At 38.3% G+C, this 26,883-nt stretch overlaps 2 protein-coding genes across 2 annotated transcripts in view; one reads left to right on the top strand and one right to left on the bottom strand.

Moving 5' to 3' along the window:
- slf1 (SMC5-SMC6 complex localization factor 1) overlaps positions 1-2,426 on the bottom strand; it is a 41,898-nt gene extending 39,472 nt beyond the window's left edge. The window contains exons 1-3 of the mRNA XM_084113905.1: positions 2,286-2,426; positions 1,971-2,082; positions 1,079-1,157 (exon numbers count right to left, since the gene is read on the bottom strand). Coding sequence (XP_083970031.1) covers positions 1,079-1,157; positions 1,971-2,081 — 190 coding nt within the window. The 5' untranslated portion in view covers position 2,082; positions 2,286-2,426. The remainder of the gene's footprint in view (positions 1-1,078; positions 1,158-1,970; positions 2,083-2,285) is intronic.
- Positions 2,427-2,802: 376 nt separating this feature from the next.
- Positions 2,803-26,883, top strand: part of kiaa0825 (KIAA0825 ortholog) — a 149,815-nt gene continuing 125,734 nt past the window's right edge. Inside the window, exons 1-4 of the mRNA XM_084114025.1 lie at positions 2,803-3,319; positions 10,412-10,549; positions 17,353-17,521; positions 17,647-18,325. Of these exons, the coding sequence (XP_083970151.1) occupies positions 10,419-10,549; positions 17,353-17,521; positions 17,647-18,325 (979 nt within the window). The 5' untranslated portion in view covers positions 2,803-3,319; positions 10,412-10,418. The remainder of the gene's footprint in view (positions 3,320-10,411; positions 10,550-17,352; positions 17,522-17,646; positions 18,326-26,883) is intronic.

Genomic DNA, 26,883 nt, shown 5'->3' with positions numbered 1-26,883 from the left:
TTATGCTCACGTATGCATCACAAATACAGTAAAATAGTAATATTGTGAAATATTATTACAACTTAAAATAATTGTTTTCTATTTTATTAAATTTAAAAATGTAATGTATTCCTGTGATGGCAAAGCTGAATTGTCTTCAGTGTCACACGATCCTTCAGAAATCATTCTAATGTGCTGATTTGCTGCTCAAGAAACATTTATTATTATTATTATTACTATTATTATTATTATTATTAGCAATGTAGAAAACAGTTTTTGCTGCTTAACATTTTTGTGGAAACAATGATAGCATTCAAACATTTGTGGTAAGATTTAAAAAAAATTAGGGCTGTCAAAAGATTAATCGCGATTAATCGCATCCAAAATAAAAGTTTGTGTTTAAATAATATATGTGTGTGTGCTGTGTATAATTATTTTGTATATATAAATACACACACATGTATATATTTAAGAAATATTTGCATACATATACTGTATATATTTATATATAATTTATATTATATATAAATATTTTTTTTATATATAAATAACACATTTTTCTTAAATATATACATGCATGTGTGTGCATTTCTAGATACAAATTTAATTATACACAGTACACTCACATATATTATTTAAACACAAACTTTTATTTTGGATGCGATTAATCGCGATTAATCTTTTGACAGCCCTAAAAAAAAATATAATAATCATTTCCACAAAAATGTTAAGCAGCAACTGTTTTCAACATTGATCATAATAATACAAAATGTTACCTGATTTCTGAAGGATCATGTAATACTGAAGAAATGATGCTGAAAATTCAGCCTTGTCATCACATAAATAAATAACATTTTAAAGTATGTTCAAATAGAAAATAGTTATTTTAATTTGTAATAATATGTATATAATAATCACACTATTGCTGTTTTTACTGTATTATTGATTAATTAAATGCAGCCTTGGTGAGCAGAAGAGACTTTTTCAAAAACATAAAAAAAAAATTGTAATGAGTCCATTCCTGTAACGTGTCAACAAATCAATTATTTAATCCATTAAAGCACATGACGGTCAAGTCTCAATTTCCAATATTACAGACCTCCAGCACAGGCTGCGAGAAACTTTTCACTTGCTAAAGCTTTTTGGACGATGAGGTGAGTTGTTGCCTCCTTATAATCCTGGAACAGAAACATGTTGGCATTGAAATATTGTGAACTGTAAATTATGTAAAAAGAAAAAAAAGAAAAGATCTTTCTCATCTGACTTATAAAGTCACTTTACTAATCTGGTCTACAACCTTACCATGAGATAGGAAAAGGTCAAGAACTTTGAGGTTGAGTTTATTCTCATGAGGGGTTCAATTAGTAGAGAGAACAATCTGTGACTATATTAAGATGGTATTGAGGGCAAGGACAAAATTATACAGTCCGAAATACACTGTAACATCAGGAAGCAATTAGAGTCATTTTTCAGGGCTAATCACCAACACTTTATCATTTTCTGCACGCACCGTAAGACACGTTTGATGCAATGGAGGAGAAGGTGGGCTTGTGCGAAATTTACAAAGGCTGTATAATATATTAATATAGCAGTGCACTTTTGAGTGGTTATGCCACACTTAAACTTGTTATTGAATTAACCTAGTAGATTCTGCAAACAAAATGATACTAGAGCCTTTCTTACAACTAACTAGCTTATTTTTCCCCACCTACTTTTAGGTAACTGGTATATTATTATTGAAATATTTAAAACATAACAAAGTTGTTAAATATATTTCTTGATATGTGTGCTTGTGTGTAACATACTTTCTTTAAAATAAATTACACTTGGTTTGATATTTTCTATCTAATGCAATCAGTCAAACACTAAACTGCCCAGATATTTCAGGGCCACTGTACAATACAATATGTCAAGCAGATGTCATAATTCATAAGGTTGTCTCAATTTATGGTAAGGGTAAAGAATTATGTGAAATTGGTGAGGATACTTACAGAGCCCCCAATGTATCTGCCTCCCAGCAGTCTGATGCCCTGGAGTAACTGTCTTTTCTGGGAATTACTCTTGATACCAGACATTTGAAAGATATATTTATCGTCTACCATCCTAGTGAAAAACATAGATGTGAATAATATCCATCATAAATGAGTTATCCAATGACAGCTTTCAAATAAAATTACATTGATTGGATTTGGCTGTTTACAAACACTACAGAAAGGAAACATCACATGAAAAGTTTAATTTACTTAGGGGAATCTTCACAAATGTAAGATGCGTAACGTTACACTGTTTCTATAACGTTATCTCACCTGAAACAGAAAGCAGAGCAATCACTCTGATATGACGAATTACAGCGTCTGATCTCGCTCTTAAAACAGCAGCGCGCCAAATGTCATCACTGGCCATTCGCATTATATCGCACGACACCTTCAGTACTGTATATATAACACAAACAAAACACAAGTAATATGACACTAACTGTAAAACTAGATCGATTAGATATTTTTCCGTTTCGTTGTTTCTGTCATTTTGCTAGTTTAGTTGCACTTTCAAAACTAGCGTACAGTGTGAAGCCTGACCACGTTATAATAAGGGGTGACCACTATATTCTAAATCACTTAAATATTATTATCTCCAATTTGAGGCGCATGCAGTTAAAAACAAATTCCTGTACAAATAAATAAATTAAAAATTAGATTAATTCTGAAGTAAAAACAACGAATGAGAAGGACATTATAACAGTAACAAGTAGACGCTCCCCTCTTTTCTTACTGATTTAGTCTGTTCCGTAACACGGAAATTCAGATGTTCTTCCGGTTGGTTGTCAGAGACGCTTTGCGCTTGAGAAACATAGCAGCGCGTCATCACGTGTTTATAAACAAACGGATGCGACGGCTGAACAGTTATATATTCATCTCAGTGAGCGAGCTTGACAGCATGTTTTTTAACCATCTGAAAGCCTTTTAATCTTATACGACACTTTAGTCTGCAATCTGATGTTGTGGATCGATATAAATGACTTGACATGAACGACACTCTTCCTCACGTTTCCATTAAAACACTCGCAGTCTCCATCCATTAGTGCTGTCTGCTGAGAATGGAAGAAAAGACTATGAGACTCTCCATTTACTAGAATGATTTGACACTATTAGACCCATGCTTTTAGATTTGATTGCTATAGCAAACACTTCTCAGATCGTTTAGATCATTTCACTGCAATGAAAAGTAAAGATTTGGGAAGAAATGCATCTGACAAAGTCTGCTTGGATTTTAGCTCTTGCTAGTCCTTCATTGCTCTTGGATTTAATGTGATGAAGAGCCTCTGAAATCACAGCTTGAAAAGGTACTGTGTACTTTGCGTTAACCTCAGTGTTTTGGTATTTACAGGTGTGTGTGTGTGTGGTTTGATAGTGGAGTGTTCCATAAGTGGTGATGAAGTACAATAGGTAATTGCTTTGACAAAACCACAACAGGTGTGCTCTAAGCTGTGTGCAAGGTCAAAGCAATATTACAAGTAAATAATTCCACATTAAATGGTGATTTGAAACAATACTTAAAAATTATTCACAAAAGGGGGGCATTTCCAACTATAATTAGATCTAGGTCTAGATGAAGGATTGTTGACATGAAAAACTTTCAGGAAGTGATGTGATTTGGTGTGCCATGCTATTCATCTATTTTGTTCATATTTTTATCAGATGAAGGCCAACAAATGAAATGTCATGGATGAAAATGTATTGAGTAAAGATTTAGAAAGATGGCTGCATCATTGTTTTATTTTTACACATAGGACTATTAGTAAAATCGGATGACTTAAGCAATCGTTGTTACATTATATGCAAATGGCGACAGTTAAAAAATGGGAAAAAGCATTCTTCGTGTTTTTTTCCCCCCAAAGCGTGCATGTCTGTAACTCAAGAAGTAGGCTATTAAAACTATCTTAATATCATTTTAGATTTTGGTTCTTAACAAACCTTTCTTATGGCATCTTTATTTTAAAGTTATTTTATTGTTCATTCATAGAGATATAGTGATCTCAATGGTGCTCCATGAGTAACATGTTAAATTGTACGCATTTTCAGTCAACAAAAACTATGAAAATGTGGGTGACTCTTCAAATAGCTGATACTTAATGTCTTTAAAGGGATAGTTCACCCAAAAATGAAAATTCTGTCAGTAATTACTCACCCTCATGTTGTTCCAACCCCGTAAGACCTTCGTTCATCTTCGGAACACAAATTAAGATATTTTTTTATTAAATCTGAGAGCTGGATCACTGCTCCATAGGCTTCTAAGACATTAGACATTCTCGTCGCTTTATAAACTTAAGATTGAGCCACTGTAGTCACTTGGACTATATTAACGATGTCTTTAATACATTTTCTGGGCCAGCAAGTTATAATGTCTTAGAAGCCTATGGAGGAGTGATCCAGCTCTCAGATTTAATCAAAAAATATCTTTATTTGTGTTCCGACGATGAACGGAGGTCTTACGGGGTTGGAACAACATAAGGGTGAGTAATTACTGACAGAATTTTCATTTTTGGGTGAACTAACCCTTTAAAGAGTAATGTCTGAAGAACAAATAATGTTAAAACTAGAATTTTATCTTTTTTTTCCTTTTATCAAAACAACCGCATTCAACATATTTTATTAATATTGCTATGCCAATTACTAAAAATACACTGAAATGGCCAAGATGAGGCACATTAACTTCCTTTTAGACATTTGTAGAAGTACATTTCTGAAATACAAAAGTGAAAGCCAAAATATTAAAAGTAATGAATGTATTTTTACTGACTATTCCACTATTTTGTAGAGGGGTATCAAAATGTCAAATTTCTTATGCCAACGGTGACAGTTCAAAATTAGGGAAAAGAACTTCTTGTGTTTGAATGCCTGTAACTCAAGAAGTATTAAAGATATCGTAACACTTTACAATAGGGTCATTCCGTGTCAAATCAACCTTTTCAGAAACTTCCCCATCTCAAATTTTTGATTTTGTCAATATTTTTTTCAGTAGAAAGACAAACATAAATAGTGATGAAAGCCAAAATATTAAATGTCACAGATGTATATTCACTGAGTTATCCACTAGTTTGTAGAGGGGGTTCAAAATGACAATTTTCACCTGAGATTTGGAGCTAAATTAAAGGGTGTAAAAATGACTTGGCAGCATCAATATTTTATTTTTACACAGAAAAAAAAAGAAAAAAAGTTTTCTCAAGTTTGCATGCCTGTAACTCAAGAAGTATTAAAGATATCTTTCTATCCTTTTAGATTCTGGTTAACAAACTTTCCTTTTGGTATCTTCATTTTAAAGGCCCTTGATTGTTCAATGCCAGAGATATGGAGATCTTAATGCGGCTCCATGAGTAAATTGGTCAGTTGTACACATGTTGAGTGGTCAAAAAACAAATGTGGGCCACTTTGCATACAGCTGATACTTTTTTCTTTTAAAAGAGAAAACTAAAAAGGTTTTTCTATCATCACAATTGCATAGAACATACCTGTCTGAGTGCCATAAATAAAGTTTGCATGCCTGTACCTCTAAAGGTATTCAAGATATCTTTATATCCTTCTAGATTCTAATAATAAACTTTTCTTTTGAAAACTTCATTTTCAAAGCCCTACTATAGTTCAGTCCCATAGATATGAGGATCTCAAAGCAGCTACATGTTCAAATAGTTGAATTTGACCTATTTTCAGTGATCGAAAACCAAATGTTGTTCACTTTGCACACAGCTGATACGTACTGCAGGGCAACTTTAAAGGGCAATGTCTGAAGAATAACTCATGTTTAAACTAGAAATGTAGGCTATCTTGTTTCCCTCTATCAAAATAATTGCATAAAACATAACCGTAAGTACAAAAATGGTTAAGTTGACGCACATTAACTTGCTCTCAAGAGTGTATTTATAAGAATCTATATTTGAATCAGTTCTAGGGATATTTGGAAGATGGGATTTTGTTAATTTTAACAGCTTCTGAAGCTACCAAGAGTTCAAATACGTAATATCATAACTATACGTTACCTCATTGACATCCCTATATGAGATTGAAACATAAAGAGCCTTAAAAATGAAGATTCCAAAAGAAGAGTTTCATAGAAACAAGAATCTAAAATGACATTAAGATATCTTTAACACTTCTTGAATTAAAGGCATGTAAACTTCGGAAAATGATTGTTTTTGGCTCTCAGAGAGGTGTGCTGTATTCAGTTGTTTTGATAGAGGGAAACAATATACATTTCTAGTTTCAGTATTTGCTGCTTTGAGATCCCCATATCTATGATATCTAAGATTCCAAAAGAAAAGTTCATTAAGAATGAGACTCTAGAAGGATATTAAAATAAAGTTAAAGGCATGACAACTTTAGAAAAATAATATTTATGGCACTCAGAAAGGTATATTCTATGCAACTGAGCTGATAGAGCTGATAAAACACGAGATACATTTAATTTTAACATTATTTGTTCCTTAGATATTCCTCTTTAAAATAAAATAAAAAGTATAAGCTGTATGCAAAGTGGCCCACATTTGGTTTTTGACCACTGAAAATGTGTACAATTGACCAATTTACTCATGGAGCCGCATTAAGATCTCCATATCTCTGGGATTGAACCATCAAGGGCCTTTACATGAAGATACCAAAAGGAAAGTTTGTTAAGAACCAGAATCTAAAATGATATTATATATCTTTACTTCTTACTTCTTACTTAATACTTCGAGTTACAGGCATGCAAACTTGTGAAAATAAGTGTTTTTTGGAGTGTCACCTTTGGCATTAAATGAAACAAAGATTGCTAAAGTACATTTAAGTAATAGACCAAAAGTATCAATCTCTGTGTAAAAATAAAATAATGATGCTGCCATGTTTTCTAAAGTCATTTTTACACCCTGTAATTTGGCTCCAAATCTCAGGTAAAAATTGTCATTTTGACCCCCTCTACAAAATAGTGGATTTCTCGGTAAATATACATCTGTGACATTTAATATATTGGCTTTCATCACTATTTATGTTTGTTTTTCTACAGAAAAAAAATATTAACAAAATCAAAAATTTGAGCCGGAGACCTCTGGTTGAGTTGACACGGAATAACCCAAGAAGGTTTCATTCGTTTAAAGGATTTAACTACATTAGTTGAATGTAGTTCAATAACATGAACTAATAATGAACTGCACTTCCACAGCATCGATTGATTAATCTTTGTTAATGTTAATTTCAACATTTATTAATACATTATTAAAATCAAAAGTTGTATTTGTCAACATTTGTTAGTGCACCATGAAGTAACATGAACAAACAATGAACAGCTGTATTTTTATTAACTCAATAAACACAACCCTCGCGCAGACCGGATTTATTTCCCAGGAACTTTTTTCTTTCTTTCGTCCAATTCCTTTCTTTCCTTTTTCATGTTCACCTGCATTGTATGAACTATGAATATTGTGCAGTTTGGCCTGTCTCAACCATGCGGCCAACAACCTTCTCACCATTTCAGAGTAAAACAATGCGCTTCTTTAATATATTTAATATCCCGAAAGCTTTATTTATGAGTTTTGGGAGCTAGAACATGATAAGAAAAACCTTTTTTAGGCGGTTTTAAAGCAGAGGCACTGGCTGCTTAATATTTCACACCACTACCTCCAGTCTGTGTGGGGAACAGTTTGTAAGGGTAGACATGCAGAGAAACACTAGTGTGTCTTTAAGTGTCGAGAGAATACATCTGCCCCAGCTCTCTCTCTCTCTCTCTCTCTCTCTCTCTCTCACACACACACACACACACACACGCACACTTATGCACAACACCAGCTCTCTTCCTTGTATGGCAGCTTTGAGAACTACTCTGGGACTCCACAACATTTGAGTTCAAAATAGATAAGACAAAGGAAATGGAGGGTGCATCTGCCTAATTGGGCCCTATGTGGTGACAGCATGAACCTGACACTTTTCCCACAACTCTCATGTGGATGAGACACGGGCGATGATGCGCATCCCTTTGTAACATCGGCTACACACACTCGTGCGCGCGCACAGACATTGACGCAGACGGTCCCAGTGTAATTACACTGTTTGGTTCCTAATCCTATGACTTAAAAACCTACACAAGTCACTTTCTCTCTCTTCACTCTTTCCCCTTAGACAGTAGTCAGGGCTTGAATAGAGTTTAGAAAATAATAACATGCAAGCTTAACTGCGGAGTCTGTCAAGTAAGGGAAATAATATTTGTCCAGCTGGACAGCCTTTCCCTTTGTGCGGGCTAAATTAATGTTGAGATTTCTGTCTGCGAGAGGAGAAAGGGCTGTCGTGTCTGAGAGGAAGTGCGAGCTGTTTGGTGTTTGACAGGGATTATTAAAATCAGCCCAGATGAAGGGGAGAGGGGCGCCAGCAAAGCCAAATTGACACTGACACTCTCCATTACACTCCACTTGACTTGCGATGACGACGTTGATACAGTCTTTCTCTCGCTGGCGCACACTGGATCTGTGCGGAGCAAGACTTGAACATTGAGGGCTTTATAGCAATCGGAGGCCAGATGGATTGTTTATTTAAAGCGAGGGCAAGAAGATGTGTCAGTCTATATCCCGACGGCATCTTGTAATAACGCGAGGCCGCTCTTTCCGATATGCATGTATTACCACCCGAGCTGTACTGTAAATTGAATGGCACTCCAGCTTGACGCAGAGAGGGAGGTGGATAGATGAAAAGCAATGGATTGAGACTAGAAATATTTATGGCAGATGATAACTAGCGCCTTGTTCCAGCTGCGCTTTGACGCGCAGCCACTGATAAGGATCTTGTTGGAGGTGAAATCAAATCATTTCGTGTAAGGGGACGTCATGTGTGTTCGAGGATGTTTCATCAAACATAAAGGCTTCTCTTTTCCAAGCTTACATTTGATCCCATTCCGACAAATGCAATACACAAGCAGACATCCATTATTTTTTTCCCACTTCTTTTCTTTTTACTGGCTACGGCTACAATGTAGGTTTTGGTGCCCTGAATAGGTGTGAAATGGAGCTTTATAGATTATTTTACCCAATACAATAATGTGCAGCAGAGGCAGTGTTCTTCTTTATGTTTCAATTATGTTACCAGATTTAATAAAATAAAATAAAATAAACAACCTTAACTTTCCTAACTTTCCTTACCCCCCTTACCAAAAAAAAAAAAAAAGAGAAAAAAACCACTTACAAAAAAGTAACCTCTGATCCTTTCAGTATGGGCTGGGTTTATGAATAATGATGGACAATTGCCAATGAAACATTGATTATATGAAACAGGTGGATATTAATGAATAAATCTCTCTGAAAAGTGCACGCAGGAAAGGGGAAAATGCATTTGGGCGTCATTGGAGTATAGAATGTCCCAGGAAAGACAGAAACATGGGACAGAATGTGATGGAGGAAATGGGTGGAGCTTGACATCCATCTCCTCCTCTCTGGACCTTATCAGTGGAGCTAGAAGGTCCAATCTCACCCTAACCCAAACCTTAAACTATCCCTAAACCTAATTAGGTTAAGCTCCACCCCTTTGATCCACAGAGGTGGAGGTGGAGCTGGACTAGGTCAAGCACGACTCATTTGGCTTTGCAGCAAGCACCACTTGGAATGTGTCAGAATTACAGAATGTATGTGATCCCAAACATTAGCAATCCAAAACCACTACTATATTCTAGAGATAATCCCAAAAAATGCAAACTGTGTCCTGCAAAATGTGCAATTTCTGATGAAACAAGCCCTAAAGGGCTGTTCACACCAAGGATGATAACTATAAATATATAAGTATAAAGTTTGAATAATCATTCTAATTCTATGATAATAGGGAAGTCTACACCTCAGCTATAATGATAATAACACAGAGGAAGGTTATCGTTGGAAACACTTTTAGAATTTCTTTTTCCAGCCGATGAACAATAAAAACATTGACAGTCAATCAGAATCTACCTGCCTTTGAGCATTTAAATCGGCACGCTCTTTTAAACAGAACTTTATCGTTCCTTGGTGTGGACGCTAATACAGTTATCGTTATAGTTATCTTTATAATAATCATTCCTGGTGTGAACACACCTCAAGTTGCTTGTGTATAATAATTGTAATTCCTTAACCAGAGCAGCTGAACAGCTGTGATTTCCCTTATAGTCTGAATATACAGTATATGAATATAAGGTCTGATGTTTGTTTTTAAAGTAGGAAAGAAAGTTCGGTAACACTTTATTTTACAGTGTCCTTGTTACATGCACTTACTATAGTAATAACATTGTGCATAATTACATGCAACTAACCCTCAACCAAACCCTAATCCTATAGTAAGTACATGCAGTTAATTAATATTACTCAGTACTTAAATGTATAATTAAACTGTAACAATGACACCTTAAAATAAAGTGTAACCGAAAGTTCTTAATTTTTACCAGTATTTATTTTTTGTAGGAAAAAAATGGACTGGCAAGGTGACTTCCTACATGACCATGCATTTGTGGAGCTGCAGGTGGAAGGAATCCCAGGTGAGGTGGACATCCAGAACCTGATCAGAGACACAGAGGAGAAACTCAGACTCAATGCCTGCAGGTCAGTGGACTACAAGAGGACTCACATTTGTACACAGTGTTGTCCTTGGAGGTGAGGTGTGCAATTGTTAAGTGTTAAAATGCATTCTCCCATCCCAATTTAATGTGCAGAGATAGCTACAAACAGGGCTTAATAATGAATAAACAAATATGTTACAGTAATGGATCAGTGTGGCTGAAGATACTTCATATTGTATTTTGGTAAGTCATTTAGAATGGGGACCTCCAGTGCTGAGAGATTTTATAAATGCAAACAAGTTAGAAATAAGAAATAAGTTTGAGAATCCATCCTGTCCTATATTCCACCATGGGAAATCTGATCACCCTATTCAGTCTTAAAGGTGCTGGTTCTAAAGAAGATTATTGATCAGCCTGATCTAAAAACGCATCAATTTACAGATATATGACCAACATGTTTGTACTACAAGTACAGTATACTGCATGAATTGCCTATTTCAGCACTGTTTGAGAAGCTTTTTTGTTTGTCATGTAGGAGATGTAAATGCAGGCTGGTAGCAGTTGTTTGGTGCTTTAGTGGACATTGTATGGCACTTCAATTTGCAGAGCTGTTATTTCCACAGATGCTTCCTCCAGTGTCGGTAATCCTAAAATTGAGACCGCATGATTAATTGAGGCTTGATGAATAGCTTACCACTTCATCTGAAATCAATAAACTTAAACACATTCTGAATGCAAGCTAGAGTTAGGCATCCTTTTTTCCAATTTGATGGAAGGTTGTGGCATTATCAGATATTGAGGTTTTGTTGTCGATGAAGGACATGTTGAGGAGTGTCCCTGAACTTGTTTCTCTCGCTCTGTTTTAATTCGTAATCGCTTTATGTAGATAATGCACCGTAGAATCTCACCTGCGTCGGTAGTTTTGGAGGACATGATTCTCATGACTAGATCTCTGTTTTTTTCCTTCTCCACCTCCTACTCCACCTCACCTCTTTCCATTGTGCCGCCTGCCCGCTCTGAAAAATCTATCTCTGCCATGCTTTTATCCTTTATGTTGTTCTGAGGACACGCACAGACCAGAAGGGTCTACGCTAAATGTGTTGTGCGTGAACAAAGGCGGTCTTACTCCCCCCTGCCATTAGACACACGTTCTCATTCCTGTCTGTCCGGCCTCTCTCCTCTCCAAATGGGAAAGTAATAATTGAAGATTCCACATCTTGAAACGAAAACCCTTGTGTGGGTAATTCAAGGATTATTACTGAAGGCCGAGACAGTTTTTCTGCCTCTCTAAGCATTAAAGGGTTATTTTGTGTTCTTGGAGAAAGGTGGAAGATGGGGAACCATTATAAGAACAAAGAACCTGGATAATAGGGAATTGCGCTGAGAAGAGAGAGATGGAGAGGGGGGGTGGGCGGGTGGGGTGAAGATCTGGTGGTCAGTCGGAGCAGAGCCGATGCGGATGGAGGCGGGCGAAGACTTCACCCTTCTCCGTGACCTCCACTAGGGTGGGCCAAAGCCGTGCTATACACCTGCTTCCTAATCCACTTATCCAAGGACAAGTTCTAGAAAAGAATGGGAAACCAGAGAATTTGCGACTGCCCGCCTCATTTTGCGGTCCTAACCCATTTAAGGGTCAGCCGACAGGCTGCCTCCTCTCGGCTCTAGGATGTCGGAGATTTGCCTAAGAGCTGTTTCCTAATTGAAGGAGATTAAGATAGCCTGTCAAACAGCCTGGAATCTCCCAAATTGAAACACTGTTATCCATTAAGCTTTATCAAATCAGACACTCAGGGAGGCCACCGGCAGTACGCCGGCCCCTAATGAAGTGTCAGCCATAGTCCAGCGACGGGAGGCCAGGCTTCGGATTTCACCCCGGCTTACGGAAGATAGCCGCAGCAGCGTGCCAATTTACCTTGTGTGTGTGAGCTAGTGTGAGTCCTGACAAATAACCCGTTGGGGGTTTGGCACTAGAGGAGGCTAAGCGGGCCAGATCTTGAGTCGACGGGATCCACTTTCACGGGTCTCATTGGGTACTCCGTATTCGGGGAAAGAGAGGCCTTCTTTGATAGCTCCTAGATAGGCTATTTGTTTCCTGGGCACATGACTTGGTGCTCACTGAAGCTGAGGCTTATTTGAAAGAGATCTTTTCCTCTCCCTCCCTATCACCCTGCTATTTCCTTCTCCGCTTCTCTCTCCTGGAGCGCGACAGCCCACCCACACTAAATTAATTTTGACAAGGAACTTAAGATAACGTCAAAGCGCTGACTAATCAGTGTATTGGGTTTCTGTAAGGCAGAGAGCTGTGAAACATGCCATCATATTTAATAAAAGACTCCCGTTGCCTCTCTTGCTTTCTAGTCCTCTTGTTCTACCCCACACCCTCTCTCTCTCTCTTTACCTGGTCTGTCATGTCTGGTTTGTGCGGATTTGAAAAACAATTACAGTTTTTGGAAGCGTGATTGGCAGACAGGGAGGAAGCAGAGAATGGGGCTTAAGGGAGCTTTTGCTAGTCTCTGCGCTCAGGGTTTTGTGTGGAGCTGGTCTCCCTGAAATTCCTTTCAACTTCTCCTTTTGTTGTTGTTTGATTTAAAGGGTAGATTAATCAGGGAATTTTTTTGTGTGCGTGTGAGGCTGTTGACTGCCTTTTTGGCTTTATTTAGTGTGTTTCTCTGAGACTCTTTCTCTCTGTCTGCCTCTTCTTTTTTCTCATCCTGTGTGGATCTCAGAGTCTGTGAAAATTGTGTTATTGGATCTGATAAATGTGGAGGGGGTTAGCATACCTCTTCAGGTGAGGTCAGATGAAAGTGTGCTTTGTCTTTTTATCAATACTTCATAGCTATTTACCTATATTTTTTATTTAGATAATTTTCAGTATATGTAACAATAAGCTGTAGGGAATCTTAACTAATTGTGATCACAGTTGTATTACGTTTTATTCACAATTATACCTTTAAAGAGTAATCTATTAAAACACATGATCAGTGCTTAATTTCATGTGTTACATCATGTGTAATCAAGTATTTTATAAAGTGTAACGATGAATGGTAAATAGTATAATGTATTTTAACTGTTGTTCCAAAACAGAGTGTTCAAATCAGAGGGCTGAAATCAGGGTAGGAAAAATGCCTTTTATTTCTAAATTATGACAATTTTGATGTAAACATCATATACTAACATTATAAGTGCACCCCAGGAAACATGATAAAACAATGCAGTGACCCATTTAAAATAGCTTGAATATAACTCTACACCATTTAGTATACGCGGATCTATGAATATGCAAATTAACCCCACCTCCACTCGCTCACACAAGCTCAGAATACCTGATCCACTAGGTCAACTTTACTGTAGAAAACACTGCACAATTGGCAAGTGGAAATACTGGTTTAATCCAGCCATATACCTTTGAACCAGAAACTGATTCAGAAGAAGAATTGGAAGAGTGATTTATACAGGCTCGTCTACAAGCCGGTGTCAGAATGGTGATGCGTTTTATGTATCGCCCTCTACAATGTCGGACACATAACGGTAATTAACATGATTAGCCTTTTGCTTGACTACATTATCAAACAGCTAATAATGTGTTGCTAGTGTTACACAAACCATGTTCCTGTTCGCCATCTCAGAGTCAGACAGCTGGGGTCAGCCCTATGTTCCCACAGCCCTATGTTCCCACGGCCCTATGTTCCCACATTTCTAAGAATTTTTTTTTTTACTGAAAATTTTGAAAATTAGGCCCTATGTTCCCACGACCATATGTTCCCACAGCCCTATGTTCCCACAGTCCTATGTTCTCTCATTTAACTATGTCCCCTATGAAGGGTAGGTTTTAGTGCTTGTGCTGGTACAGGGATAGCCCAATTACATGTCAGACAAGTCTCCCTCCTGTGAGGGGTAGGTTTAGGTATGTTAGGGTTAGGGTTAGGGCTGTGGGAACATAGGGCTGTGGGAACATAGACATGCTCCCAGACAGCTGCCTTCTAAAATCCTAAGAAACACTTTGAACAACTTCGAACATCAGCGGAGAAAGGCATAGTTCATCATAACATAGTAATATACATCAATGTACCAGATTTTTAATATCAACAGAAAAATATACCTGGATAACCTTGCTTCTCTTGAGACTTTGCAGCATAGGAATGATATGCATAAACCCGCCCACTCGTTGACGTGATTGGTTACAAGATAGTTTGTGACATAAGAAACACCAGCGAGGCGATTTCAAACCTTCTTTTTTTCACTGCAGTTTTAAGGAGATAATACTCAGCAATGGTGTTGACTTATGAATCTGCACATGGTTTGTCTTAAAGCATATTAAAAACACTACAAACAACATTAAACACTTGATTTTCACCACAGGGGGTCTTTAATGCTTTTTATAGACTTAATTGAAAACGTTAACATGTTTCTTAAAACCTTATTTATTTATTTATTTAGAAAAACAATTAATTTCATAGCCATTCTTGTGATAATCTATTCATATTTGAGGCATGTCCCTTAAATATTTCTTGTTGAATGTGAAACTCTGACACATCATCAGTGGCAGTCGGGCAGAAGTTTGACAGCTGCTGCTCCTTTGATTGATGCCAGTCCTCATGAGTGCTCAGACCAACACTGTCCGTGACTCGCCTTCAGTGATCGCTGACCCCGTCCAGCGTCAATACACAAAGGATTACGCAAGCGTTGGCGAGTGGCGGGAGTGTGTGCGGATGAGAGATGAGACTTTTATGAAGTTTTAGCGCTTTGTGGCTGCACAGATGGAAGCTCGTTTAGACCCTGCTGTTTGAGCAGAGTCCTGGGGCGACGCCTGGCTCAGCACCGGCTCTGAGCACAAATCCTTATTTTATTAGAAACATTAAACAGACTTAGTCAGTATATCTGCCTTTCTGCTAACTCTAGATGGCTACACTTAACTAATGTATAAGAGCTAAGCTATAGTGATATCCTTGAGTTAACAATGTTAAAAAAAAAAAAAAACAGGCCAACAAATAATTGGTGTGAACTTTTTCAGAGCGCCCCATAAACACAATAGTTCCTAAAATAAACAGCTCAAAATATACCAAACTGATAAAACAAACACTAAAAGTGAAGAAAATCCACACATTTTTATAGAATTTGGCTGCTTTTGTCAACACGCAACGACTATAAGCGGAATTTCACCTATAAAAGGGCGGTTTTGTTTGTGTGTCTGTGTCGACAGCATATTTAGTGTGTAAAACAGAATTTTTATGCTCCCTGTTAGCGCTTGTGTTTTTACAGCGAGCTTTAGGCTGTTCATTAAACAGAATGGGAAGATTTGCTTTTCCAGCACGGTCTGTCAGCACCTTCATGTCCTCTCGTCACACATATTTCCTTTTTACTACAAAAAGAGACACATTTGTTGGATTCCTGTCGGCAACCTTGCATTTTAACCAACGAAAAGAGCCCTCTTCATCTTTGCTTTCTACATTATTCAGCTGCGTATCGTTAAAATTAACAACCCTTTATGTTCACTTTATGTTTGCTCTATTTTTTTCGAGGAAGTAAAATCGTGTCAGGTTTAAATGGAATTTAATAAGCTGCCATTCGAAGGCATCTGGACTCGTGCATTACTATAGTGTTTACAGCAGTGCTTTATGTCACTTTGTAAGAGTGTGTGCGTGTGTGTGTGCGCGCATGTGTGTGTGTGCACGCATATATACCTGTATGGCTTTACGGCTTTGTGTCATGTCTCATTTTTCATGGACAGAAGGAGACAGAAGTGCTGATGCCGTGTGGTTATGAAGAAGATCGGCTCATCCTGTCTCGTTGAGAGAGACGTGCCACATGCAGACACACACGCACACACAACTGATATATTGATGTCTGTGTTCATTAGGCCTGATATGGCTGATATCAGCTGTAGAGTGAAGAGTAACCGGAGGATGCTGGAGTATAAAGAGACAGCTGACATGTAACAATTGGAAATGTTTCTTACATTTTGAGGGGGTGTAAAAGTTATTTCAATCCTGAAAGTCCATCAACTGCTCAATATAAAGTCAGACAAAGATTATATTTAGCCCATATTTAGTTCATTTGTCATTGTATTGATAGTGAAAGCGGACAGGAGAAGGTGAGTGAAAAGGATCAGGACAAAAGGCAGGCTGGATGAAGTCAATGAAGTCCATTTTTCTTCCAGACTCTGGGACCTTGGTTTCCAAATGAGATGCAAAATTTGCTCTCATCAGAAAAGAGGACTTTGGTCCACTGTGCTTTATTAAATCCAGAGTCAACGCAGCCGTCTACCAGGACATTTTCAGAGCACTTCATGCTTCCTTCATTTCCCAGCAGGATTTGCACCTGCCCACACTACCAAAAGAACCAAAACCTGGTTCAATGACCATGGTATCACTGTGTAATTACTGTGTGATTTCATGTAATATTCAAATTTTTTGAAATCCTGTTTTCGTGGGTTTTATGAGCTGGAAGCCCAAATTATGTACAAATAAACAACTAAATACTTGAAATCGTTTAAGTTGTGGGCCCTGAATCTATAATCTATGGAAGTTTAACGTTTTGAATGGAATTATGGAAATAAATAAACTTTTCCATGATATTCTAATTTTTTGGAAAGGGTCTGTATGTATATTTATATGTGTATATATATATATATATATATATATACAAAAAATATAACATTTTTTATATATTTTTTATAAAAACAATTCTATAAACACATTTATATATATTATATAAACAAAAACTTGTATGTTAGATGCGATTAATCGCAATTAATCTATTTGACAGCACTAGAAATACATCACTGACATTCAAGACTGGAAGATTGTACTCCTGCATGAGAGTGTTTGTTTGTTTATTTGATTCTAGTATTGAGCAGAACCTTAAGGAACTGCAGGCCAAGGTTGGTGAGTCCTGCAGCGGAGAGAGAGTGCCCAGTCCAGTAGAATGCCTCCAGTGGTTCAGTCAGCGTAACTTGAGCATCCTGAAACCAGTGGCTACGGGACACCAAGAGCTGTTGGACTTCCTTCGAGCCATGGTAACCAAAGTCATACTTAACCTCAACGCAATCTGTCCATCAGACGTCATCGTGACATGTTTAGGAATAGTATTCCACATTTATTTCTTGACATTTTTAATTCTCTCTTTCATATATTTTAACAGCAAAACTTGCTGAAGACAGAGGAGGCTTCTGAAGAGGCCGTTCTTCAGTTACTGCTGAGCATTTCTTCTCAGTGTGGTGTTGCTTTCCCTGCTTCCTGCCCTGTATCTTCCCAAGAGCACTCCCCAATCCCCGCCTTGTCCACGCCACGCGATGACCTCACCCTGGAGGTCCAGGAAGCATGGGATGATGTTCGTTTCTCATTGCGGAACCACTTACTTGGCAAACTCCAAATGATGGCTGAACCAAGCCAAACTGAAGGAGAACTGTGTGTTGGGATTAAGGTTCCTCATAAGGTCCTTTACCTTCAGCAACTGTTATTCCTCTACCCTGATACAAAGGTCCTCAGCTGGTACCAGCACCTTCAGATCAAGGCTGTACTTCGTGTTCTCCGAAACTGCCAGAGCTGCAGCCCAGGTGGCGAGAAGGGCTTCGACAGACTGACTCTGGGCTTTCAAACCGCCTCGCCAACTCTTTGCTCAATGCTTCGAGAGGAAATACAGGTGCTTAATGGGATTGCAGAACCACATAACATCCTGGCCTTTCTCAACCATGTCTACCTGAACACTGTGGCACAGGAACTAGGCGTTCTGATGGAGAAGGAGATTGAGACAGCACTGAAAGACAACACCACGCACAGCAGCAAAGGAGGCAAGATGTCCACCAAGAAGTCTGCAGTAGGTCAGTGTCTTCATGTCCTTCTATTCATGTTGCACACAAAACTGGAAATTATAAATTTATTTATAAACTGAAACGGCCAGTTCCATTATTTTTGGCCGACTGCTACAGTACTGGTCAAAAGTTGTTTTTACTGAAATGTACATCGTTTAATGTCTCAATGTACTTTGGAATTAAATAATAGAACCAATTAACAGTTGGAGAATCGACTTTTTGATCAAATATTGTTCTGAAAGTTCTTCCAAACACTGTTTCCTCAAATTCCCCTTCTGTGCAGTTCTTCCCAAATCAGCTCGATAGAGTTTAAGTCTGGAGAATGTGCTGGTCATTCCCTGATTTGAAGCCTTTACTTCTGAGGTTGTTCTGACATAGCCTGAAGGTATTTTGTTGGTCATTATCTTGCTGTAGGTTGAACCCCTGACTAACTATATACCAGAGGGCATTGCATGGCTTCAACTTGATGTGGTAGAATTTTTGGTGCAGGGTGCCAGGGTGCCACTTACTCTTGAACCGAAGATTTCAGAAGTACACTGGCAACAAACCTCTTTTTCTTATTCAGGATATGGAGGTGTTCTTTTACAACTTTTGACTGGTAGAGTATGTGATTTCTGGGTGTCTGGGTGCACACTTTTTTTATTATTGTTCTGATGAATAGCTAGTAACTGTGTGTGAAAAATATTTGAAAGATGTTTAGATTTTAGGAAGCATAAAAAATTACTTATTGGAAAGAACTGTTAAACTTATTAAGATGGAGAAACTATGGGTCTGTGCTCAGGCACTAGCATTCTCAGCACTGTCAGAATAAAAATCCCAGAGCTGTCAAAATAAAAGTCCTCTTCCAACACTCACCGGCCAAACAGAAAAATCCACAGATACTAATAAGAAAAAGAAAAAAATGTCTAAATATCAGCCGATGTATCAGCCTTGGTGATTTACTGTGATTCTGTGGAGATGGCCTCTGGGCAGTTCTTGTCCGGAATAATCTGCAAAGTGAATCAGATTTAATGGCGATAACCAAATATCTATCTACATAAGACTAGTACTTTACATTTTCCTTACCTCCGGGTATCCTGAGTTCATTGAATCATTGTTAATTTTTTAATGCACCATTTGCCAAATGCTCTTATTTTTTAAAGATAGTAACAATCACTGTACTTTTTTTTTGCTATTCTTCTGATATAACTCTTTAACTGACAGATCCTTAATCGCTTATTGCAGCTCCTTGTACAGATGTCAGTGTCCATTTTGAATGGACTTATTAGGGCTTCGCTTCCATTTAATTCACCTTCCTGACAGAATTCTCTAATTTTTACATGCAGCAGACACTCTTATTCAGGGCTGAATAATTGGCCCTTCGTCTGTGGGGCCGCTGGATTCGGGTGTACAGACCTGTACGTGTGGCCCTGCAATCCTTCAAATTAATTACTAGAGACACTGCAGGTGTGTATTGCTGGAAAGTGACTGGAATGTGTGTCAAATACTTGCGTATCAAGAAGCCCTTAGGCAAAATGTCATGATTGAAATAGTTGTTTTTCTATTAGTCATTTACTAAGAGCAACACACTTAGTTATTGGCTTCTTTATGGCTGGTTTTCCAGCTGTCTTAGGAAATCTGAACATGATGCAAAATCAAACAATGAGCACTTTGACAGTTGTTGGTTGCAGGGTTTGTGTTTGAGCTACATAGCTGCATTTTATTAAGTAAATGACAAATATAGGTTTCGCTTTCAATGGAAGCTATCAAAACAACGTGGAATTTCTTTTCTTTTTCTTGTAAGGTGTTATTTATTGTTCTTTATTCATTCTCCATATTTTGCGGAAAGCTCGTCTGGGAGAAGTGATGGTAGGGGTGGGTGGGTGGGGGGTGAATCTTGACGCACTGTCCCACGGGAGCGCCGCCGCTCCTGGCATCACACACTGTCAAAGCACTGAAGCATTTAACAGCTTTTCATGCGCAGATATGCCAGTTTCTTTAACCCCTCCATCTGAAAGGGATGAACAGACTTTGTCCCCCCCCCCTCCTTCACCAGATGTGGGAGTCTCAGCCCTTTGTACCCATCTTCTTCCATCCCTTGCTTTTCATCCCTCTCACTTTATGTCGTTTTTTTTTTTTTTTTTTGACTTTTTCTTAGAGGTAATGGGGTGAGGGCTGGGCTCAGGAGACCATACAGGTCAGCTGATCTGGAACAATGAGGAGTTTAAACCCTTACTATCACACCTCAGTGGATTTGTAGCAGACAGGATAAAGAACTGAAAAGGTGGAAGTGAGTGTGTCTGTGTGTGTGTGTGAAATAGAAAGAGCTGGCTGATGTTTGTATGTTCTTGCACATACAGTTTATGTGCACATTGCATAATGTATTTGACACTCCCAGACATTGTATATTCCACATATTTTCTGTCATCATCAGTTCAGCCAGAAACACAGTATATAGTTTTCTCCAATATGCTGCATTCTCGGAGGAGACTCAGAGAAAATCAATACAGAAAATTTATATTATTTTACTCACTTTTCTGTAGGGCAACATTTTTTTGGTTGTTAGACATAGGGTCCAAAATATATCCAACATATACACACACATTACCGGTCAAAAGTTTGTAAACATGACTATTTTTAATGTTTGTGAATCAAGTCTCTTACGCTCATCAAGCCTGATGAAAAGAAAGTATCACAGGTTATACAAAAATATTAAGCAGCACAACAGTTTCCAACACTGATAATAAATCAGTATATTAGAATTATATTCAATTATATTTTAAAGTATATTAAAATAGAAAACCATTATTTTAAATTGTAATTATATTTCACAATACTACAGTTTTTTCTTATTTTGACTTGAGCATAAGAGACACAATGAAACAATATGACACCTTCACAAGTCATAAGTCTCAATTTCTAGGTCACTAATAATATACGTAAATTTGTGAATGTGATCTTGCGACTTTGTAAGTCGGATGTTCTTCCAGTGAAGCTCAAGAAGCTCTTCGGATCTCAAATCATGCTGGAGAACATAATCATCAGTTCATGCAGCCCATGTTCTGCAAATACTTTTATTTAGTCTTCGGTGTGGACATAATGTTTTGTTTATTTGATTTGTCAACCAATTCTGATACACCAGCCACTGATTTTGTTAGTAAATTTGACTAACCTGCTCAACCTGTGGAACATCAATGAATGCATGCAAGAATGGACAGAAGTGGAGACTCACAAATCAGTTACTCCCCTCCTTTTTTTTACTCAAAGAAGGGCCGCCCAACCCCTACTGCATCCCAGCTGGACTGTGCCTCTGGCATTGACAGAGCCGTTTTAGTGTGTGTCAGTGAGCAACGGGCTGCAACAGACAACCCACTGCACGCTGCAGCACTCAGACTCCCTCAGGCCATCAGGGGGCTCCACATGTGGTCCTTTTGGGCCCCGGAGCCCCGCCAACCACAACACCACCTAGAGCGCACGTCCTGTTTTGTAAGATGGACCGATCTTTGCATTCCCATTTGCATTTAGCTACATGTTTTTGCTTTTCCCCCCTCTCGCAGCTCCTTTCCACATCGGACGAAATATAAACCAGCACATATAAAAACAACTCTAATCCCCAGAGCATCCGCATCTATACGGATCTCTGTGACACTTGGCAGAGTCGTTGCCGTGCTGTCACTAGCAGGCGACGGAGAGCGCCGTCATTGACGTGGCTGGTGGATAAATGAGGCTTTTTTTCTGAATGGCTAATGTTCTGGGTCAAGTCGCACGTCAGGAACAGGAACGTCCGCCGTTTCTTTTTTAAGATCGGCCTCTCTCTTTTTTTCTCACCTTTCTGCCAAAGAGGCCAATCAACAAAGAGAGTGAGGAAATGAAATCAGTGGCTAAATTCTTGCGTGATTGCCCATTCCCTAAAGAGGCTGGGCATCATTTGGAGAAAAGCATTTAATAATTGCTTTTAGGGCCATGTCAGACACATGCAATTCCCCGCACTAATGGCCCAGCTAGGCAGAACACGGCCCCAAGGGTCAGTGCAGGACAAGCCAGTCAGCGAGAGCTGGAACCGCACGTCTCTGTTTGTGTGTGTGTGTGTGTGTGTGTGTGAGACGGAGGAAAGGAGAATGAAAGAAGGAATGAGGGAGCAGGCGTGGAGGAGATGAAGTGGCAGCAAGTGTAACCCAAAGGGGAAATGCACTTCAGTGTGAGTTTAATACTCCAGGCCGGGGATTTGGCAACCTGCCACACAGCAATTGTTTACCTTTTTGCTCACTGGCTGCATCTGTTCTGTTTTGTAAACGGCACTAAACTATCTGCCCGTAAACACTGGAATCAATAACAACTGTTTGGGGATTTCCCAGCCTCCCCTACGATTCTTTCTTCTTCTTCTTCTCTCTCCCTCACTCTCTCTCGTTTTCTTTGTGCCATTTTTGCCCCCCCCCCCCTTCTAGTCAAAGCAAGTGTGATGTGAATAGTTTACAAAAGGCTTTTTTTATGCTGGAGAGCACATTAGAGGAAAAATGATATGGCTTTGCACTTATTTTAGGCTATATATCAATCCTTATTCCTCACTATACAACCATGCGTGATGTACTGTAACTTTTCTGTGATGTTGCTACACCTAAAAATTCTACGACTCCATATCGAACCTTTAACATCCATGGAATCCTTCCATTGCACAAAGAATGTCCTTTATAGTGGAAGACGTTTCTTAAGATTTTTAAAAAGTTCTTAACACTTTAAGAACTGTCCACTGAAAGGTTCTTTAGGGAAACCCAAAGGCTGATTCTATGGCGTCACTGCAAAAAAATCCCTTTTGGAACCTTTAATTTAATATCGTACAGGAACAGTCCTGTACTGGAGTTTTTTTGTTTTTTTTTTTAGTTATGTCAAGCTCTAAAGTATTTTATGAGGTAGAAATTGTCAGAAAAAAGTATTTGTAATATGTTAAATTATTTTCTTGTTCTTAATCCTTATTCATTAAAGCATGGACAGCTGGATAAATAAGGCATTTGAATATTGTTGTGGAAAATATATTCTTTTGTGTTCCGCAGAATAAAGAATGTCATACAGGCTAGGAGTGACATGAGGGTGAATAAATAATGAATTTTGCAGCTTGAAATATCTTTAAACCATGTCTTTGTTTTTTTGAGCATAGCGACCAGCAAAGACAGGCTTAACAAGCTCAATGGCATGAGTTTGCTGGAACAATAAAGCATTTTGAAAATAGTTCTTTTTGCAATTAGTCACCAACTTTTCTTCACACAAATCTATCTTATTTGTTTAGAATACTTAAAATGTAATCATATTTTGTAGCCTGACTGGCCCTAATCCCATTCACTTTATTATTGTTATTATTATTTTTAAGGAGCAGCTTAGAGATTCCTCCTAAAGCATTAACAAAAATGGTGATAGCTCAAGCATCATCCCTTTCAAGGTCCAAACCTCCAGTCTTTTGTCCTCTCCCCTGAACTGAAAAATGTAGTACAGAGTTTGTATTGTGTTACTTTTGCTCACAATGCAATTGGAGCTCTATAAGCTTCCTCAGGTCATCCTTCACAAAAGTATATGCAACGCTCTTGAACACATTCTTGAAAATATTGTGCACATATACAGCTTTTACATCCCTATCTTGTATTATAATTGTATTATATTTAGTTCTTAGATTTTTCTCAAACACTTAAGTGATGTTCTGTTAAACATTTCTGCCTCATCCGCTGTGCAGTGCTCCCGTCTTCCCTCTTTTACTACATCTGATATGAGTGTGATGCCCTTTTAACGACCCTGGCAAGGCCCTGACTCTCAGCTCTTTTCACAGTAAACGACACGTATCACTGCTCTCAACACCTTCAACACCTCTACCCCATCAGCGTGTTGTAATAACCCCCATTATGGCTTCAGTGGCTGGGCCATCCTCCTGCAAGACTCCTAATGGTTAGCTATGAGAGAGGCCCTAATAAGCCGTTAATGGCGGGGTAATAAATAGCCCGACAATGACTGGGTGGGAGGAAAAGACAAGATAGAATGACAGCGGAGCATTAAACATAAAGGTGAGATGCCCACTCTAAGTGTGAGTTAGTGCAGGGGGTGTTGTAGAGGACGGGTGGGGTTCAAGGACACCTCTGAGAGGGATGGAGACCGAGCAAGGGGCGGATGACTAGTTTGGTGGATGATAGGCAAGTGATGTTTGGTACCATTTTGCATTATAGCCTATGAAGAAGACAATGCCATGGAATTTATAGAACATGAACTTTTATTGTCACAGTGATGGACGTTGTAAGGGTTCTGCGATAGAGAAGAATTAGTGTGTGCAGGAAAATCTATGCGTTGTGCGTTTCAAAAAATACACTGAACAAAATTATAAACGCAACACTTTTGTTTGTGCCCCCATTTTTCATGAGCTGAACACAAAGATAAGGCCTATTTCTCTCAAATATTGGTTACAAATCTGTATAAATCTGTGTTAGTGAGCACTTCTCCTTTGCCGAGATAATCCCCCCCCCAAAAAAAAAAGGTTGTTGATTGACACTTGGCATGTTTGGTTAGAATAAAAGGAACCCTGGTGCTATTACTCTGTTAGTGCAGTTCATTTGAATAAGTGTGAACGCTGCCATCCGCACCAAAAAAGTGGACGAGACCCCTGAAAAGATGGGTCTCGGTCCACATCTGAATGAACTATGGTTCTGTTTTGAAATATGAAATATGAACTTAACATGGACCAAGACAATCAAACTAAAAACAGGGCATGATGTCTCAAGGTGCGACCCTAAAAAGGACAGAATGCTCAAGCATACCTGTTTTTTTCACATCATAGTCGCGATGTTGCCCATCACACAGCATTGTTTTGGATGTTCAGTAAGTTCTGTCATGGATATACATCATAAAAGCTGACCGATCAGGTTGTGAACATATTTCTATGACTTTAGGTTTGGTATCTTTAGGTTCGGTGTTACATTTTTTATTGTGAACACTAACCGGACCAGGACTAAATGTTTTTGCTTTTTTTTTTTTTTTGTCCGGACCAAAAGAACCAAGCGAACCGAACTACAAGTGTGAACGCATCCTAACAGTATCATAAAGGTTGTCCATACAATTAATTAGCTATATTCCAAGTCTAATGAATGTTTAATATATTTATATCATATAGAATTTCAAGTAATTGTCTGAGGAAAAGACCAACATTTTAAATTAACTTAAAATCAATTTCCATAACGTTCCATTTTCATTACACTTCTTTTTTAATAACATTTTAATAAGGGTTTGAGGCAAAATGAGACTTTTTTGTGAGTGAAAACTAGTCATTTAAATAGTAATTTGTGATTAAATTTAATTAAGATTTCCCACACAGATTTCACAGCAGTTTCAAGTTGGTCACATAGATTTGTTGTGTTGACCAATAGAAAGCTACTTAGTTTAAAAGTGAATTCTGTGTGAGCTGTGCTTCATTTATCGCTACACTATTGACGATGGAACTTTTTTTTGTCCACACAATTTCACTATTGTGACCACAAATGTGATGATAAAATTTAAATTTTTGGCTGGATAGTTTTTTTTTTTTTTTCAGTCACAGACCCTACTCACCCAGTTTACAACTCTTTGCACTTCTGGCCTCTGGCTGGCATTGCAGAGCACTGGGCATCAAAACATCAAACAGAAGAACTGTTTCTTCCCACAAACCATATCTATCAATAACTGTTAGCACACCAATTTTTGTTGTTTATTTGCAGTGCATTGATCTCTAGGGCAGTAAAGATGTAAGTAATGCATATAATTTAAGCAAGTGCTCAGAGTTCTTACAAATCCTAGGCCAGTGAAGCACTTATTACAGTAATTCCATCATGATGTGAATGGATGTCATTGAGATGTTTATTGTTAATCCTGGAGTTGTAAAGAGATACAGATGCTACTATAGGACTCACATAGACATTCCCAGTGCACATGTGTTACTTGTGCTGCATGTGGCGCTTAATGCACAGGTCTTATACATTATGCAGTATGTTTGGAGTTATTTTACTGACAGGCTGATGTGCTTGTATGAGGGGGAGCGGATCTCAGTGGAGTGGATCTCCATGCATTCATGTAGCTGTTTTCCCAGTTCTGCCTCACAGTCTCCCTCTGGACCCCATTAATGAAGAGCCAAGATGCTGGTATGACACACTCACCCGTGAAAAAAATAAAAAGTGCACACACCTACACACACATATACATCACAAATGCATGAATTCCAAGGTGCTCCTTAACTCACCTCATGGGGTCAGTCTCTGCATCTCTATAATCTACTAGTTTGCGAAATTATAAAATTACACACAAAAAAAAAGCACAACAAATTTACGGACGATCAATGTATGTGCCTGATTAAGTGGAGAGAAATGAGAGAATAAGATTGTTGGCATGTTGTCGGCTTGACGATAACAAAGTGACAATATGGTGTTAGAATCCAGAGGCGATATTGTTGCAATTATTGGGGCTCCTTTCTTTTTATTTCTCCCCTCCCTCCATCGCTTTCCCACTCAATCTTCCTGGAGCTTTCATAGCTGGGGCTAATGCCTTCCTGATCCACTCCCCAATGCCTTTTCTGTCAGAGGAAGTCATTT

This window comes from Abramis brama (assembly GCF_963993115.1).
Source record: "Abramis brama genome assembly, chromosome: 5".
Classification (NCBI taxonomy): domain Eukaryota; kingdom Metazoa; phylum Chordata; class Actinopteri; order Cypriniformes; family Leuciscidae; genus Abramis; species Abramis brama.
Note: the sequence above shows the minus strand (reverse complement) of the source record. Positions and strands in the feature narration are given on the sequence as shown.